We start from the raw sequence: 15,598 nt of genomic DNA, 5'->3' as shown, positions 1-15,598 counted from the left end.
GAACTCCCATTTAATCCCGTCTGCCAGCACTTGGCCCATAGCTCTGAATGTTAAAATGCATCAAGTGCTCATCCAGATACTTTTTAAAGGATGTGAGGCAATGCACTTCTACCACTCTCCTAGGCAGCGCACCCTAAACCATCATCACTCTCTGGGTAAAAAAGCTTCTCCTCACATCCCCTCTAAACTTCCTGCCCCTCACCTTGAACCTGTGTTCCCTTGTGACTGACTTTTCACCTAAGGGGAGCAGTTGCTCCTTGTCTACCCTGTCCATGTTTCTCATAATCTTGTACACCTCGATGAGGTTGCCTCTCAGTCTTCTTTGTTCCAATGAAAACAACTCAAGTCTATCCAAGCTCTCTCCATAACTTAAATGTTCCATTTCAAGCAGCATCCTGTGAATCTCTTCTGCATGCCCTCCAGTAATCACATCCTTCGGATAATGTGGCAACCAGACCTGCACACAGTGTTAGTGAAGAGTATATTTTGAAGAGATTGTATTGTGGGCTCAGAGGCAGAGGCCATCCAACTTTTATTTCAGTAGTTAATTGATAAGGTTGCAATATTCATATTGTCCAGTCTATTTTTGGTTTTCTAAATGTCACCTCTTTAGTGACAGCCTGCCATCCAGTGATGTCCAAGTTAATTAAACATTTCCATCTTTTACAGAATATAAAGGACATGCTGGAGAAACTAGGAGAGCAACTGGAGGATATTCATGAGAATCAACCTGATGCCCTTCTCGAAGCATCTGCAGCTGAAGTTGTCCAGATAGGGGATACGCTGACACAACTCCATGCAGAATGGGATCGAGTGAACAGGATGTACAATGATCGCAAAAGGTATGCAAGCAGTATTATTGTTGGCATTATATTGTCCTAGTGCTTGGTTGCTGTGTATATACTGTAGTAAAAAATTACAACATAATCTTTGGTAAAAGCATGATGGTTCAATGATCTTTGCTACTGAGCCATATGGAGAGAAGGTGGTCCAAGTGCAGACTATGCTGGTATTATCATTTGAAAAGGTACTTGAGATGTTCTTTTGTTGTCAGTGTCCTTGGTCTGATGAGAAAAAAATCAGATTCTAAAAGTTACCTTGAATTTAGTATTGTCAAACAGCAAACTGCTGATGGACTTTTCAAATCAGAAGATTAGTTATTTGCCACAGAATTTCCAGCCCCTGAACTGCTCTTGTGGCCACAAATATGTATGGCTCATCTAGTTCAGTTTCTGGTCAATGATAACCACCAGCATGTTAATAGTGGGGTATTCAGCAATAATGATCCTATTGAGTGCTAAGGTGAGGTGATTGGATCCTCTGTTGAAAGAGATGATCAATGCTGGCAATTGTTTGGTGTGAATGTTATTTGCCACTTAATAGCCCAAACCTGAATGTTATCCAGGTTTGCTGCATGTGGGCACAAACTGCTTCAGTATCTGAGAAATTGTGAATGATGCTGGACAATTGGCAGTAAAACGTTGAGGAGAATGTTTTAGAGGTTTCCTATTGAAGAAACTTTACACTTCCAGAATTTACATGATGACTCATAATTAAGCTTACTTTTATTCTGATTGACGTAGTTAGCAGACAACCACAACAGCAATTTATATTCTCAGGTACCAGCAATAATATGTGACCCATGAAAAGGATTAATTCAAAGGCTCTTTGTTGAACAACAGGCAATTTGGAGGGGATGATGCCAAAATCTCTGGCCTAAGCTTAAATCGGGGCAGCAATGCTGCCTCACAGCTCTAGGGACCTGGGTTCAATTCCTGCTTGGGTCACTGTCTTGTGGACATTCTCACCATGTCCTTGTGGGTTTCCTCCAGGTACTCTGGCTTCCTCCCACAGTCCAAAGATGTGCAGGTTAGGTTGATTGGCCATGCTAAAAAATTGTCTCTTAGTGTCCCAGGATGTATAGGTTTGAGGGATTAATGTGGTAAATGTGTGGGATTGTGGGGATAGGGCCTGGGGTGAGATTGTTGTCAGTGCAGACTCGAATGGTTGTTGAATGGCCTCTTACTGCACTGTAGGGTTTCTAGCATCTACTGAGTAGATTTGGATGAAACAAAATTCATTTGATATCAAATGTGAATATAACAATTGCTCCTTGTCCTTTTGGACCACCGCTACTTCTCTTGACTCCTCTACAATTCCTAAAGCTGCAGAGCTGGGCTGAGAGGTGGCAAATGGAGTTTAATGTGGAAAAGTGTGAGGTGATTCACTTTGGAAAGAGTAACGGGAGTACAGAATATAGGGCTAATGGAAAGATTCTTGGTAGGGTTGACGAACAGAGAGATCTCGGTGTACATGTGCATAGATCCCTGAAAGTTGGCACCCAGGTTAACCTACATAGAACATGGAACATAGAACACTACGGCACAAACAGGCCCTTCGGCCCACAAGTTGCGCCGATCACGCCCATACCTACCAAGCCATAGAACTATCTGTAACTCCCAATCCCATTAAATCACATGTACTCACCCAGAAGTCTTTTAAAAGACCCCAGCGAGTTCACCTCTACCACCACTGACGGCAGCCGATTCCACTCACTCACCACCCTCTGAGTGAAAAACTTACCCCTAATATCTCCTCTGTATTTGCTTCCCAGCACCTTAAACCTGTGTCCTCTCATAGCGACCATTTCAGCCCTGGGAAATAGCCTCCAAGAATCCACCCTATCTATACCTCTCAACATTTTATAAACCTCTGTCAGGTCGCCTCTCAACCTTCATCTCTCCAGGGAGAAGAGACCTAGCTCCCTCAACCTATCCTCATAAAGCATGCCTCCCAATCCAGGCAACATCCTTGTAAATCTCCTCTACACCCCCTCAATAGCTTCCACATCCTTCCTGTAGTGAGGCGACCAGAACTGCGCACAGTACTCCAAGGTTGATAAGGTTGTTAAGAAGGCGTATGGTGTGTTAGCTTTTATTGATAGAGGGATTGAATTTTGGAGCCGTGAGGTCATGTTGCAACTGTACAAAACTCTGATGCGGCCGCACTTGGAGTATTGCGTACAGTTCTGGTCGCCGCATTATAAGAAAGATGTGGAGGCTTTGGAAAGGGTGCAGAGGAGGTTTACCAGGATGTTGCCTGGTATGGTGGGAAGGTCTTATGAGGAAAGGCTGAGGGACTTGAGGTTATTTTCGTTAGACAGAAGAAGATTAAGAGGTGACCTAATTGAAGCATACAAGATGATCAGAAGGTTAGATAGGGTGGACAGTGAGAGCCTTCTTCCTCGGATGGTGATGGCTAACATGAGGGGACATAGCTTTAAATTGAGGGGTGGTAATTATAGGATGGATGTCAGAGGTAGGTTCTTTACTCAGAGGGTAGTAAGGGCGAGGAATGCCCTGCCTGCAGCAAATGTGGACTCGCCAACTTTAAGGGCGTTCAAATGGTCAGTGGATAGACATATGGATAACATTGGAATAGTTTAGGTTAGAGGGCCATTAGATTGGTTCCAGTGGTCGGTGCAACATCGAGGGCCGAAGGGCCTTTACTGCGCTGTTATTTTCTATGTTCTAAATGATCAGGCTATTTGTTTGACATTATTAAGGATCTGATCACAAATTCCAAGGTATTTTATGAAGTTAACCTAGACCCCAACCTTTAGACTTGATTTTGGCATTAGGGTGAACAGAAAGTGTTTCACTCCAGGTATGATTCAAGTAACCTACTAGGAAGCTTTTATCAAAACAAACTTCATTTAAGAGCACAGTTAGAAAATAACAAAAAGCATTAGTGCAATGTTTACCAATTAAAATGCTTAAACATGACAAAATATAATTCTTAACAGCTAGCTATCTCTATTGTTCCAATTTAGCAGTATTCCCTACAGACATGAGTCCCTTCTTTAGAACCAATTAACACAGAAACCAAAGCTGCTTACGTAGATTTCCAGCCTTTTGACACTCTTGGAGAGTGATCCAAACAGAAACCTGGCTTCCAATTCCCATGCAACAACTTTCTGAGAAAGCTCCACTCCCGAAGAGTAGAATCTCAGCGAAAAAAGCTTCTTTCTTGGGCAGTTTTTGATCAGCTGCCTTATACTTTTCCATATGGCTGGGTGTCACATTTTGCTTTATCATGTCTCTGTCAAGTGTCTTGGGAAATTTTCTTACAATAAAAGTCCAAACAAGTACAAGTTGTTGACATGATTAGCTGGCTGAATGTGATTGTTTCTACAGATAAATAGGTACATATGAGGCAGCACAGTGGCACAGTAGCTAGCACTGCTGCCTCACAGCACCAGGGACTTGAGTTCGATTCTGGCCTCGGGTCACTGTCTATGTGAAGTTTGCATTTTCTCCCCATGTCTGTGTGGATTTCCTCTGGGTGCTCCAGTTTCCTCCCACAGTCCAAAGATGCGTGGGTTAGGTTGATTGGCTATGCTATATTGACCCTTAGTTAGTATCAGGGGGATTAGCAGGGTAAATATGTGGGATTACAGGGATGGGACCTGGGTGGGATTGTTGTCGGTATAGGCTTGATGTGCTGAATGCTCTTCTTCTGCACTGTAGATTCTATAATTCCATGATTCTATATTTGAGTCATTAGTGACATATAAGGAGGCCTTTCGGCCCAATGAGTCAATACCATATTCTCCAATTCCTAAAGTAGCAAGAAAGATACTGTCTGAGGAAGTCTTGTTGCATGCATTAGATAGTGGCTACTTAGATTGTGAGCAAAGCAGCAACATAGCACCAGAATATGAATTTCTTGTCTTTTCGCCAGTTGTTATGATAAGGCTGTGGAGGAGTGGCGACAATTTCACTGTGACATGAATGACATGAATCAATGGGAGATGGAAGCTGAACAGTTACTACGTGGTGCCCGAAGCCAAAATGGCGGCCTGGATTTGGAGAAAGCGAGAATTCACCAACAGGTGAGTTGTTTGTCATTCATTCATTCTATTCACGTTAAATAATTTGAACTTACCTTCTTTTGCAATTGATTTTAACTCTCATTCTTGATCCCTTTACAAGCAGGAACAGTTGAAGGCTGGGCTGTAGTCGATAATTAGGAGCCTGACATAGATGTCTTTGTTATCTAGGTGTTCCAGGGTTGAGTGCAGGGCTAGGGGAATGGCGTCTGCTGTGGACCTGTTGCGGTGGTAGGTAAATTGTGGTGCATGCAGGCAATGTGAGAGGCTGGAATTGATTTGTACTACGACTAACTTTTCAAAGCACTTTATAATGGATGTCAGAGTCACCGGACAATAGTCATTAAAGCTGTCTGGCTTTTCTTTCGTACTGGGATGATGGGTTGCTATGTTGGTTGCATTGAACTCTACCTCGATGTTCATAATTTCATCCTTCTTCTTGTCTCTTTTTTCAGTAGATAATTCCCCTGAATTGCTAACTTGTTCCAACAGTTGTGTTCTCTCTTTGGGTTTGTCCATTGCTATGCCCTCCACAGTACCCTAGAACACCAGATAGTTCCTGTCCCTCTGCAGAATGCCAATTTCTCCAGCTCATTTGCCACATCAAATGTTAGTTCAATCATTCAATTGGATCACTAGAGAATTCCCAATAATGGCTCTGGTAAATGATACTGCCCTAATTCCTGCTTCAACAGAATGGTGACCCTTGCAGTAAATGCTACAGAATGTTGTGCATGGGCGCCATGGAACAAATTTTTGATGCATTTCACTCCGAGACCAGCAGCTGTCTCACCCATCACAAAAACTGATAGCATCCACTACATGGGATTTCCTTGGCTCTTCTGAGTTCCATGCTATGATCTCTTTTGTCAAGTTCCATGTTTGGAAGTTGAGGAGGAACTTCTTCACTCAAAGGGTGGTGAATCTCTGGAATTCTCTGCCCGTTGAAGTGGTGGAGGCTACCTTGCTAAATATATTTAAGTCATGGGTAGGTAGGTTTTTGACAGACAAGGGAATTAAGGGTTATGGGGAGAAAGTGGGAAAGTGGAACTGATCCACTTCAGATCAGCCATGACCTTATTGAATGGTGGGGCAGGCTCGAGGGGCTAGATGGCCTTCTCCTGCTCATATTTCTTATATTTTTTCTCTCAGCCTTTTTTTTTACCTTTTGTTCACAGCTTTATGCTCCAACTCCAGCTCCTTCACCACTTGCTGCTGAATGTTGTACTTTTTCTCGTCCAGATAAATTTCCTAGCTACTTCCTCCTTCTTCATAGTGCCTGTTTCCTTTTAGCTTTGATATAGCTGGGCTGCTTCTCATTAGATCACAATTCACAAACTTTTACTTCATTTTCTATTTGCTATAATTCTTGACGAAGTTTATCCAACTCTTCTTCTTTCATTCTTACTTTTTCTTTTCTGGGGCTTGTCGTATTTTTCGACTGATTACAGCTTCGTTGTTTGCTTGTAGTTTACTACTAATCTTTCAAGGCACTTCTTATTACAATATAAAAGGATGTGTGCAACTGAGTCTCGCTTGCTTTCAACACTTTATTGAGTCATTTAGGATCTTCTGTTGTTGCTCTCCTGGGGGACTTTCATTGCTCTCCTTGAGGGGGTCTTTAGTTTGCATGCTTTGGGAGTCTTTAGTTACCTTCCTTCAGGGGTCTTGGGTGCCATCCTTCTGGGGTCTTTGGGTGCCCTCCTTCAAGGATCTTTTATTGTCCTCCTTATGGCTCTCCGCCTCTCCAGGATTTTTCAGTGCCCCCTTTAAGGGGACTTTTGCTCTCTTCTCCGAGCTCCAGCAGTGCCTCTTTCTTGAGGACTTAACTTCCTCCTCTAAAGTCTCACATTGCTTACGGACCTTCATTTTAGAGTTGCTCTCTTTAAAGCCACCCTCTATCTGGGGTCTTATCTGATTTTTCTGTTCCTTGTCCTTTGTTGCCTCTTGTGATTGTTTTGTTAAACGTTGTACAATTTTAAATGCATTCCTACTGTAAGACTGTTAACGTTTTTTTAAACTGCTGTTTCTCTCTCTCTCTTTCTGTATGCTTTTCCCATGCTTGTGCAGTTTTGGTGGGAAACTACAGTTCTTCCTCCTTGGACCTTTTTTGTAGACTGTTATCTCTTTCTGGCTGGTGCAAGAATCTTGCTTTGATTTTTGAGCCTTTTTCGTGTTTCCTCGCTGCCAGAAAATCTTTTTTCTCTTGAAATGTGCTTATTTTTGTTACTTTCCTTTATGGTAAATGCTGTCCATTTGAGGGCCATTATTTTCTTTGAACTTTTTCTTTTTATTTAGGACTTAAAGGACTTCTCCTCTTCTGAAAACTGTCAGGCCTCACTGCCTGTAGCCCCTTGGTGCGGGAATGGTTGCTGGCAGGCTTTGTTCAGATCGGGAGATCTGCAATTCTCAGCTTTTCATTTTCTTGTGCTTTTAGTACAAGCTTTGCAGTTCCCTGAGACTTTTTCTCTTTTTTACTTTGGAATTTGTTTAACTGTAGCCAATATCTGCTTTCTTTCCAGATTTTTCATTTTTAAAAAAATCTGAAACACAGCTTTCTTCCAGCTGGGCATATCTTTTCCCCAAAACCCTTGTCCTTCTTTACTTCCACTTTCACTTTCCATGTCTGAAATAAACTAGCTACTCACAGGTAGGTTGTGCCATCCAATTGACCTGCCTCATCATGTTATGTTGTGGCGTTTGCAAGAGCCTTCAGACTTTGTTAGGAATAAAAGATGTTTATTTATAAGAGAAACTTAAGTACAGGAAGTTTGCAGCCATTTCTTGATGCCTCATTGGGTTAATTGAAATGGTTGAAAATTTACTTTTGTGAAGCCAGGTACCTCAGGAAGAGGCTGAGATTGATCATCCACCTGGATAAGCTTCAACCTTGTCTTCTACTCTGGCCTGCTGGCCTCCCCTTTTGTATAAGATGGGAAAGTTTGTGGAACCTGCTCTCCCCATTAGTTGTTCAATTGCTCGTTTACAATCGAATGTGCCAAGACTGCAGAGCTTTGATCAGATCAGATGGTTGGAGGATCATGAGCTCTGTTTACAACATGCATCCTTTGTTCATCATGCAGCTTGGGTCCTAGGATGGCAGGACGGATGAATGAGGAGAGATTGAGTCAGTAAGGATCATATTCACTGGAGTTCAGAAGAATTGGGGGTGGGGGGTTTGATGGGGGGAGGGGAGAGGGGTGGAATCTCATATAAACCTATAAAATTCTAACAGGATGCAAAGGGTAGATGCAAGAAGGATGTTCCTTTTGGTGGGTTTTCCAAAACTAGGGGTCATAGTCTAAGGGGTAAACCTTTTAGGACTGAGATGAGGAGAAATTTCTTCGCCCTGACAGTGGTAGGCCTGTGGAAATCGCAGTTGAGGCCAAAACATCGCATGTTTTCTAAGAAGGAATTAGATATAACTCTTGAGGCAAGAGGGATCAAAGGATGTGGGGGATGTGGGATCAGGATGTTGAGTTGGAAATCAGGCCTGATCGTAATGAATGGAGGAGCAGGCTCGAAGAGCTGAATGGTCTACTCCTACTTCTATCTTCGATGTTTCTAAGTAATCCTGTGTTGTAGCTTCAGTAGCTTGGCACTTCATTTTGATTTAGGTAAAATTGTTTTGTGGTAAAGTGGTGATTAGCTTTGTTGGATAAAGTGGAAGATAGTCCATAATCTGTTTTCTTTCTGCAACAATGCTGTTATTTCCATGCTAGGAACTAGAAGAAGGTCTCAGCAGCCACCGGCCAATGTACGTAACTTTAAATGCCTCTGGCGCAGATATAATACGGCAGCTTTCAACAGCGGATGGATGTCTCCTGCAGGAGAAACTCAGCGGATTAAATAAACGCTGGAGAGCAATTTCTGTGGAAGTTAAAGATCGTAACCAAAGGTAAATGTTTGAAGGGGTGGATAGTGAGTCATTATTGCACTACATTCTGAGAGAGTTGTGGTGAATCTTTGTCTCACAGAGAGGTGTATAGGTTGATCATTGTGTAATTGTGGTACATGTGGGTGCCAGCGACGTCGGCAAAATGCGAACTGAGGATCTGGGGAGGGAGTATGAAAAGCTGGGAATGGAATTAAAAAGTAGAACTGACAAGGTGGTCATCTCTGGGCTACTGCCTGAACTGAGTGCGGACGGGCGTAGGGTTGATAGGATTAAGGAAGTGAATGAGTGGCTCAGGGATTGGTGTGGGAGGAATGGGTTTGAATTTATGGGGCATTGGCAGCAGTATTGGGGTAGGTGGGACCTGTTCGGGCGGGATGGGGTGGGTCTGAACCGTGCTAAAACCAGAGTCCTGGCAAATCGTGTAAAGAGGACTGTAGACAGGGCTTTAAACTAATTGGGGGGGGGGGGGGGGGGGGTGCGAGGGTAGGTGACATTACGAGGCCTAAAGTTAAGGAGAGGGTACAGGTAAGGGTGGAGGCCGAGGATGTCCCAATATTAAAGGGAATAGGGGGCGTGAGCATGAATAGGGTCCAGGTGAAGGCTGGGATGAAGGCACTTTATCTGAATGCACGAAGCATTCGGAATAAAGTGGATGAGCTGGTGGCGCAGATCGACACAAATGGATATGATCTGGTGGCCATTACAGAGACGTGGCTGCAAGGTGACAGGGACTGGGAGCTGAATGTCCAGGGGTATCAAGTGTTTAGGAAGGATAGGCGGGAGGGAAAAGGTGAGGGGGGCGTAGCTCTGCTGATTAAGGACAGCATCAGGGTGGTAGCAAGGGATGATATTGGAGCCAAGGAGCAGAAAGTGGAATCGTTGTGGGTGGAGATTAGGAACAGCAAAGGGAGGAAGACGCTGGTGGGTGTCGTCTATAGGCCCCCGAATAATGATCTGGAGGTGGGGCGGGCTGTTAACGCGCAAATAAGTGCAGCGTGCAGGAATGGGACGGCCGTAGTTATGGGGGATTTCAATCTGCATATTGATTGGTCGACCCATGTTGGACGCGGTGGGCTCGAGGAAGAGTTCTTGGAATGCTGCCAGGATAGTTTCCTTGAACAGTGTGTGTTGGAGCCGACGAGGGAGCAAGCTGTCTTGGATCTGGTGTTATGTAATGAGGCGGGTAGAATCAGGGACCTTGCGGTGAAGGATCCTCTTGGGGAGAGTGATCATTGTATGGTGGAGTTTCTGGTGCAGATGGAGGACGACAAAGTGGATTCCCGGACACGCGTCCTTTGTTTGAACAGAGGGGAGTACGGTAGGATGAGAGAGGAATTGGCGAATGTGGACTGGGGGAGCGCGTTGGAAGGTAGGTCTGCTGAGGAGCAGTGGAGGATTTTTAAGGAGATCTTTCTTGGTGCTCAGCAGAAATTTATTCCAATGGTCAAAAAGGACCGTAGGAGGAGAGGTAATAAGCCATGGATAACGAAGGAGGTGAAGGAAGGTGTTAAATTAAAAACGGAGGCGTTTAGAGTAGCTAAGAGTAGTGGGCGAGAAGGGGATTGGGAGAGGTTTAAATGTCAACAAAGATTGACAAAGAAATTGATAAAGAAGGGTAGGAGAAACTATGAAGCTGGGCTAGCGCTTAATATAAAAAAAGACAGCAAGAGTTTTTATAAGTATATAAAAAGGAAGAGGCTGGCTAGGGTGAACGTTGGACCCTTAGAGGATGAGAAGGGGGACTTAGTGGTAGGGGATGGGGAAATGGCTGAGGCCTTGAATAACTTTTTTGTTTCAGTCTTCACGGAGGAGGACGTGAATAATTTGCCGGGTGTTAGAGATGGAAAGGTGGTAGGACTGGAGGGTCTCGATGACATTACTGTTACTAGAGAGGTGGTGCTCGACAGACTGGAGGGGCTGATTGTGGACAAGTCCCCAGGACCGGATGGAATGCATCCGAGGGTTCTGAAAGAAATGTCGGAGGTGATAGTGGATGCCTTGGTGGTTATTTTCCAGACGTCGCTGGATTCCGGGGAAGTGCCGGAAGATTGGAAAACGGCTAATGTTACGCCGTTGTTTAAGAAGGGTGCCAGGCAAAAGGCAGGGAATTATAGGCCTGTTAGTTTAACGTCTGTTGTAGGTAAAATGTTAGAATCCATCATCAAGGAGGAAATAGCAAGGCATCTTGAGGGGAATTGCTTGATAGAGCAGACGCAGCACGGTTTCGTTAAGGGGAAGTCATGTCTGACAAATTTACTGGCGTTCTATGAGGATGTGTCTAGGGCGGTGGATAGAGGAGAGCCGGTGGATGTGGTCTTTCTTGATTTTCAGAAGGCGTTTGACAAGGTACCTCACAAGAGGTTATTGCAGAAGGTCAGGGGACATGGAGTTGGGGGTAGGGTGTTAGCGTGGATAGAGGACTGGTTGTCAAATAGGAGGCAGAGAGTGGGGGTCAATGGGTGCTATTCGGATTGGCGGTTGGTGACAATGGAGTGCCTCAGGGGTCAGTGCTGGGGCCTCAGCTATTTACCATTTATATAGATGATCTGGAGGAGGGAACCGAGTGTATGGTGTCGAAATTTGCTGATGACACCAAGATTGGTGGAACGGCAAATTGTGTGGAGGGTGTGGAGAGTCTGCAGAAGGATCTAGATAGGCTGGGCGAATGGGCCAGGAACTGGCAAATGGAATTTAATGTTGGCAAGTGCGAGATGGTCCACTTTGGTAGGAATAATGGTAGGAAGGATTATTACTTACGTGGAGAAAAACTGCAGCAGGCGACGGTGCAGAGGGACCTCGGGGTCCTTGTGCATGAGTCGCAAAAACCCAGCTTGCAGGTGCAACAGGTGGTCAGGAAGGCGAATGGGATGCTGGCCTTCATAGCGAGGGGGATTGAATATAAAAGTAGGGAGGTCTTGCTGAGGCTATAGTCAGCATGGTTTTGTAGCGGGAAGGTCGTGCCTTACTAACCTTATTGAGTTCTTTGAGAAGGTGACCAAAGAGGTGGATGGGGGTAAGGCAGTGGACGTGGTATATATGGATTTTAGTAAGGCGTTTGATAAGGTTCACCATGGTATGCTTCTGCAGAAAATGCAGATGTATGGGATTGGTGGTAATTTAGGTACTTGGATCAGGAATTGGTTAGCAGATAGGAGACAGAGGGTGGTGGTTGATGGTAATTATTCATCATGGAGTTCGGTTACGAGTGGTGTGCCTCAGGGATCTGTTTTGGGGCCACTGCTGTTTGTAATCTTTATTAATGATCTGGATGAGGGTATAGTTGGGTGGATTAGTAAGTTTGCTGATGACACCAAAGTCGGAGGTGTGGTAGATTGTGAGGAAGGGTGTCGAAGTTTGCAGGGTGACTTGGACAGGTTGCAGAGCTGGGCCGCGAGGTGGCGGATGGAGTTTAATGCGGAGAAGTGTGAGGTAATCCATTTCGGTAGGAATAACAGATGTGTTGAGTATAGGGCTAACGGGAGGACTTTGAATAGAGTGGAGGAGCAGAGGGATCTAGGTGTATGTGTACATAGATCCCTGAAAGTTGGGAATCAAGTAGATAAGGTTGTTAAGAAGGCGTACGGTGTCTTGGCGTTTATTGGTAGGGGGATTGAATTTAGGAGTCGCAGCGTCATGTTGCAACTGTACACAACTCTGGTGCGGCCGCACTTGGAGTACTGCGTGCAGTTCTGGTCCCCACATTACAGGAAGGATGTGGAGGCTTTGGAGAGGGTGCAGAGGAGGTTTACCAGGATGTTGCCTGGTATGCAGGGGAGGTCCTGTGAGGAGAGACTGAGGGATTTGGGGTTGTTTTCACTGGAAAGAAGGCGGCTAAGAGGGGATCTTATAGAAACATATAAGATGATTAGAGGTTTAGATAGGGTGGATGGTGATAGCCTGTTTTCTCGGATGGAGAAATCTAGCACGAGGGGGCATGGCTTTAAATTAAGGGGGGGTAGTTATAGGACGGATGTCAGGGGCAGGTTCTTTACCCAGAGGGTGGTGAGGGACTGGAATGCCCTGCCTGCTGTAGTTGTAAATGCGCCTAGTTTGGGGGCGTTTAAGAGATTGGTGGATAGGTTTATGGACGATAAGGGATTGGTTTAGATTAGTGGGTCAATGTTTTTTTTTAAAAATAAGACTGGTCGGCGCAACATTGTGGGCCGAAGGGCCTGTTCCGCACTGTAATGTTCTATGTTCTATGTTCTATATAGGGCATTGGTGAGGCCGCAGCTGGAGTACTGTGTGCAGTTTTGGGTGCTGTACTTACGCAAGGATATTTTGGCCTTGGAGGGAGTGCAGAGGAGGTTTACTAGGCTGATGCCGGAGCTGAGGGGGTTGAGCTATGAGAGGCTGAATAAATTAGGCTTGTACTCGTTAGAGTTTAGAAGAATGAGGGGAGATCTCATTGAGACGTATAAGATGATGAATGGGATGGATAGGATAGAGGTGGAGAGACCCTTCCCGCTCAGAAAGGACAGTAGGACTAGGGGGCACAGCCTCAAAATAAAGGGGGGGGCGGTTTAGAACGGAGTTGAGGAAGAACTTCTTCACTCAAAGGGTGGTGAATCTCTGGAATTCTCTGCCCGTTGAAGTGGTGGAGGCTGCCTCGCTAAATATTTTTAAGAAGCGGGTTGATGGGTTTTTGATAAGAGAGGGGATTAGGGGTTATGGGGAGAGGGCGGGAATGTGGAACTGAGCCACGACAGATCAGCCATGATCTTATTGAATGGCGGGGCAGGCTCGAGGGGCCAGATGGCCTACTCCTGCTCCTATTTCTTATGTTCTTATGTTCCTATGTTCTTAATTTTGCTTGAAAACGTTCTATTCAATCATCTCGGCAACCCTTTAGGATAAAACTTAATCTTCACTTTTATACTAAAGGCTTAATTTATTGTGTGGAAATAATATTTAACCAGCACCAGTTACTTGGTTGGAGAGAGAAGGCAGTTGACAGAAAATGTCTGTAAGGTGTTAGATCTGAGCTTCAGTGCTGCTATGGATTACAAGTATGAATTTTCTTTAGTGTCTAGGCTGTGTGTAAAGGTTAGCAGAACATGTTGTGCCCAGCTCCTTGGTTCAGCATTTGATAAAAACTGTTTTTTTTTGTTTTTTTAGGTTGGAAGGAGATGGCCAGCGATATTCTGACCTAAGGAATCAGCTGGATGAATTTGGTTTGTGGTTAGATAAGGTCCAGAACACATTAAGGGCTGTTCATTCACCACCGAGGGAACGTGCTCTGAAGGAGCTAAAGGCAAGCCTAATGCAACGTGTGCACTCTATGTTGATATACTTCTGAAGCATGTTTTTATTTTACTATTTCCTTTTTAAAAGGAGACTTTGTCTTTGAGATTGTTGTAATTGTGAATAGCATCACCTGACTGAGAACGACATGTTGCTTTCAATTGCTCCCCCTTTAAGCAGAGTTGGGGAGTGTGCAAGAGAAACTGCTTTTGATTTATTCTTTGTCGTGATATACATACCCGTCTGCTAGGGTTATTCAATCTAAATGTATCTTGAGATATTTTATGTATTATTTTGCATTCAGTGCTTCCTCTATCCCCTGCATTGTATTCTGCACAGTATATGGCAATCTGACATCCTCAGTATATTTTTAATCAGAATTGTCTGTGCCCTTCTTATAAATGAAAATATCAACCAGCAATTTCACTTCTAAATTCTCATTCATATGTAACTGATTATAGCCAGAGCCTTTGTATTCTAACATAATCAGAATTATTATGGCACAGAAAGAGGCCATTCATCAGATTGAGTGCATACCAATTCTCTTAAGAGCACTCCATTCATTGAAGTTAATCCACACCTCACATTGTTCCCTCTCACCTTCGATAGTCATCACGTTTTTTTGTGAAATTATAAATCATCTTCACTTTACCACTCTGATAGGCAACAAGGTCTCGGTCATTACCTCGTTTGTGTAAGAAAGGTTTCTTCCTCACATCTCCCTTTTATCTCTTTCCCCAGACCTTAATCTGTGAGTTTAGTCTTTGTACCATCAGCTAATAGAGATAAGTATTTTTGATCTATTTGATCTAAACTTGATCTAAGTTATCAGATGAGCTGATTTCAAATAACATGGTAAAACTTACAAAAATTCTAATCACCAGAGAATGAAGTATTAGCGAAATTCAAGGGGCTAAAGACAGAGATGTCGCCAGGACCTGATGAACTGCGCGTTTGGGTTTAATGGAAGTGGCTGCAGAGATAGTGGATCCATTGGTTGAAATTTTTCATAACTCACAATTCTGGGAGGCTACCAGAAGATTGGAAAACAACCAGTGTGACTCCCTTGTTCAAAAAAGTAGAAAGGCAGAAAAAAGGGATTATAGGCCTCTTAGTTTAACATCTATTATCGGCAAGACGCTGTAATCAGTAATCAAAGAGGAAATAGCTAATCATTTAGGAAAGGTGAATGTAATCAGACCTAGGCAACATGGTTTGATGAAAGGTAAATCACGTTTGACAAGTTTGCTCAAATTCTTTGAGGATGTAACAGGGAGAGTAGATAGAGGCGAACGTGTAGATGTAGTGTAGATTTCTAAAAGGCATTTGACAAGATGCCGCATAAGAGGCTGGTGCAAAAAGGTAAAAGCCCATGGAATTGGAGGAAGTTGTGTTAGAATGATTGAAGACTGGCTGTCACATGGAAAACAAAGTTGGAATAAGTGGGTCCTTTTTCAGAGTGGAATGATGTAACTAGTGGAGTATCACAGGGATCAGTTCTTGGCCTGCACTTGTTCACTATTTACATTAATGACCTGGAGAAAGGAACAGAATGTAACGTTTCC

The 15,598-nt window shown here is 44.0% G+C and overlaps 1 protein-coding gene across 5 annotated transcripts in view; it reads left to right on the top strand.

Annotated features, from left to right (window-relative positions):
* The window catches only part of utrn (utrophin), a 517,764-nt gene that overhangs the window by 203,514 nt on the left and 298,652 nt on the right, over positions 1-15,598 (top strand). For all 5 annotated transcript variants that reach the window (XM_080199920.1, XM_080199921.1, XM_080199919.1 and 2 more), the window contains 4 exons: positions 670-842; positions 4,744-4,894; positions 8,614-8,789; positions 13,908-14,043. In XM_080199920.1, coding sequence (XP_080056046.1) covers positions 670-842; positions 4,744-4,894; positions 8,614-8,789; positions 13,908-14,043 — 636 coding nt within the window. The remainder of the gene's footprint in view (positions 1-669; positions 843-4,743; positions 4,895-8,613; positions 8,790-13,907; positions 14,044-15,598) is intronic.

The sequence above is a fragment of the Carcharhinus amblyrhynchos genome, chromosome 12, assembly GCF_965287045.1.
Source record: "Carcharhinus amblyrhynchos chromosome 12, sCarAmb.v2.hapA, whole genome shotgun sequence".
In the NCBI taxonomy this organism is placed as follows: domain Eukaryota; kingdom Metazoa; phylum Chordata; class Chondrichthyes; order Carcharhiniformes; family Carcharhinidae; genus Carcharhinus; species Carcharhinus amblyrhynchos.
The sequence above is the reverse complement of the archived record's forward strand: the minus strand, read 5'-3'. Positions and strand labels throughout refer to the sequence as shown.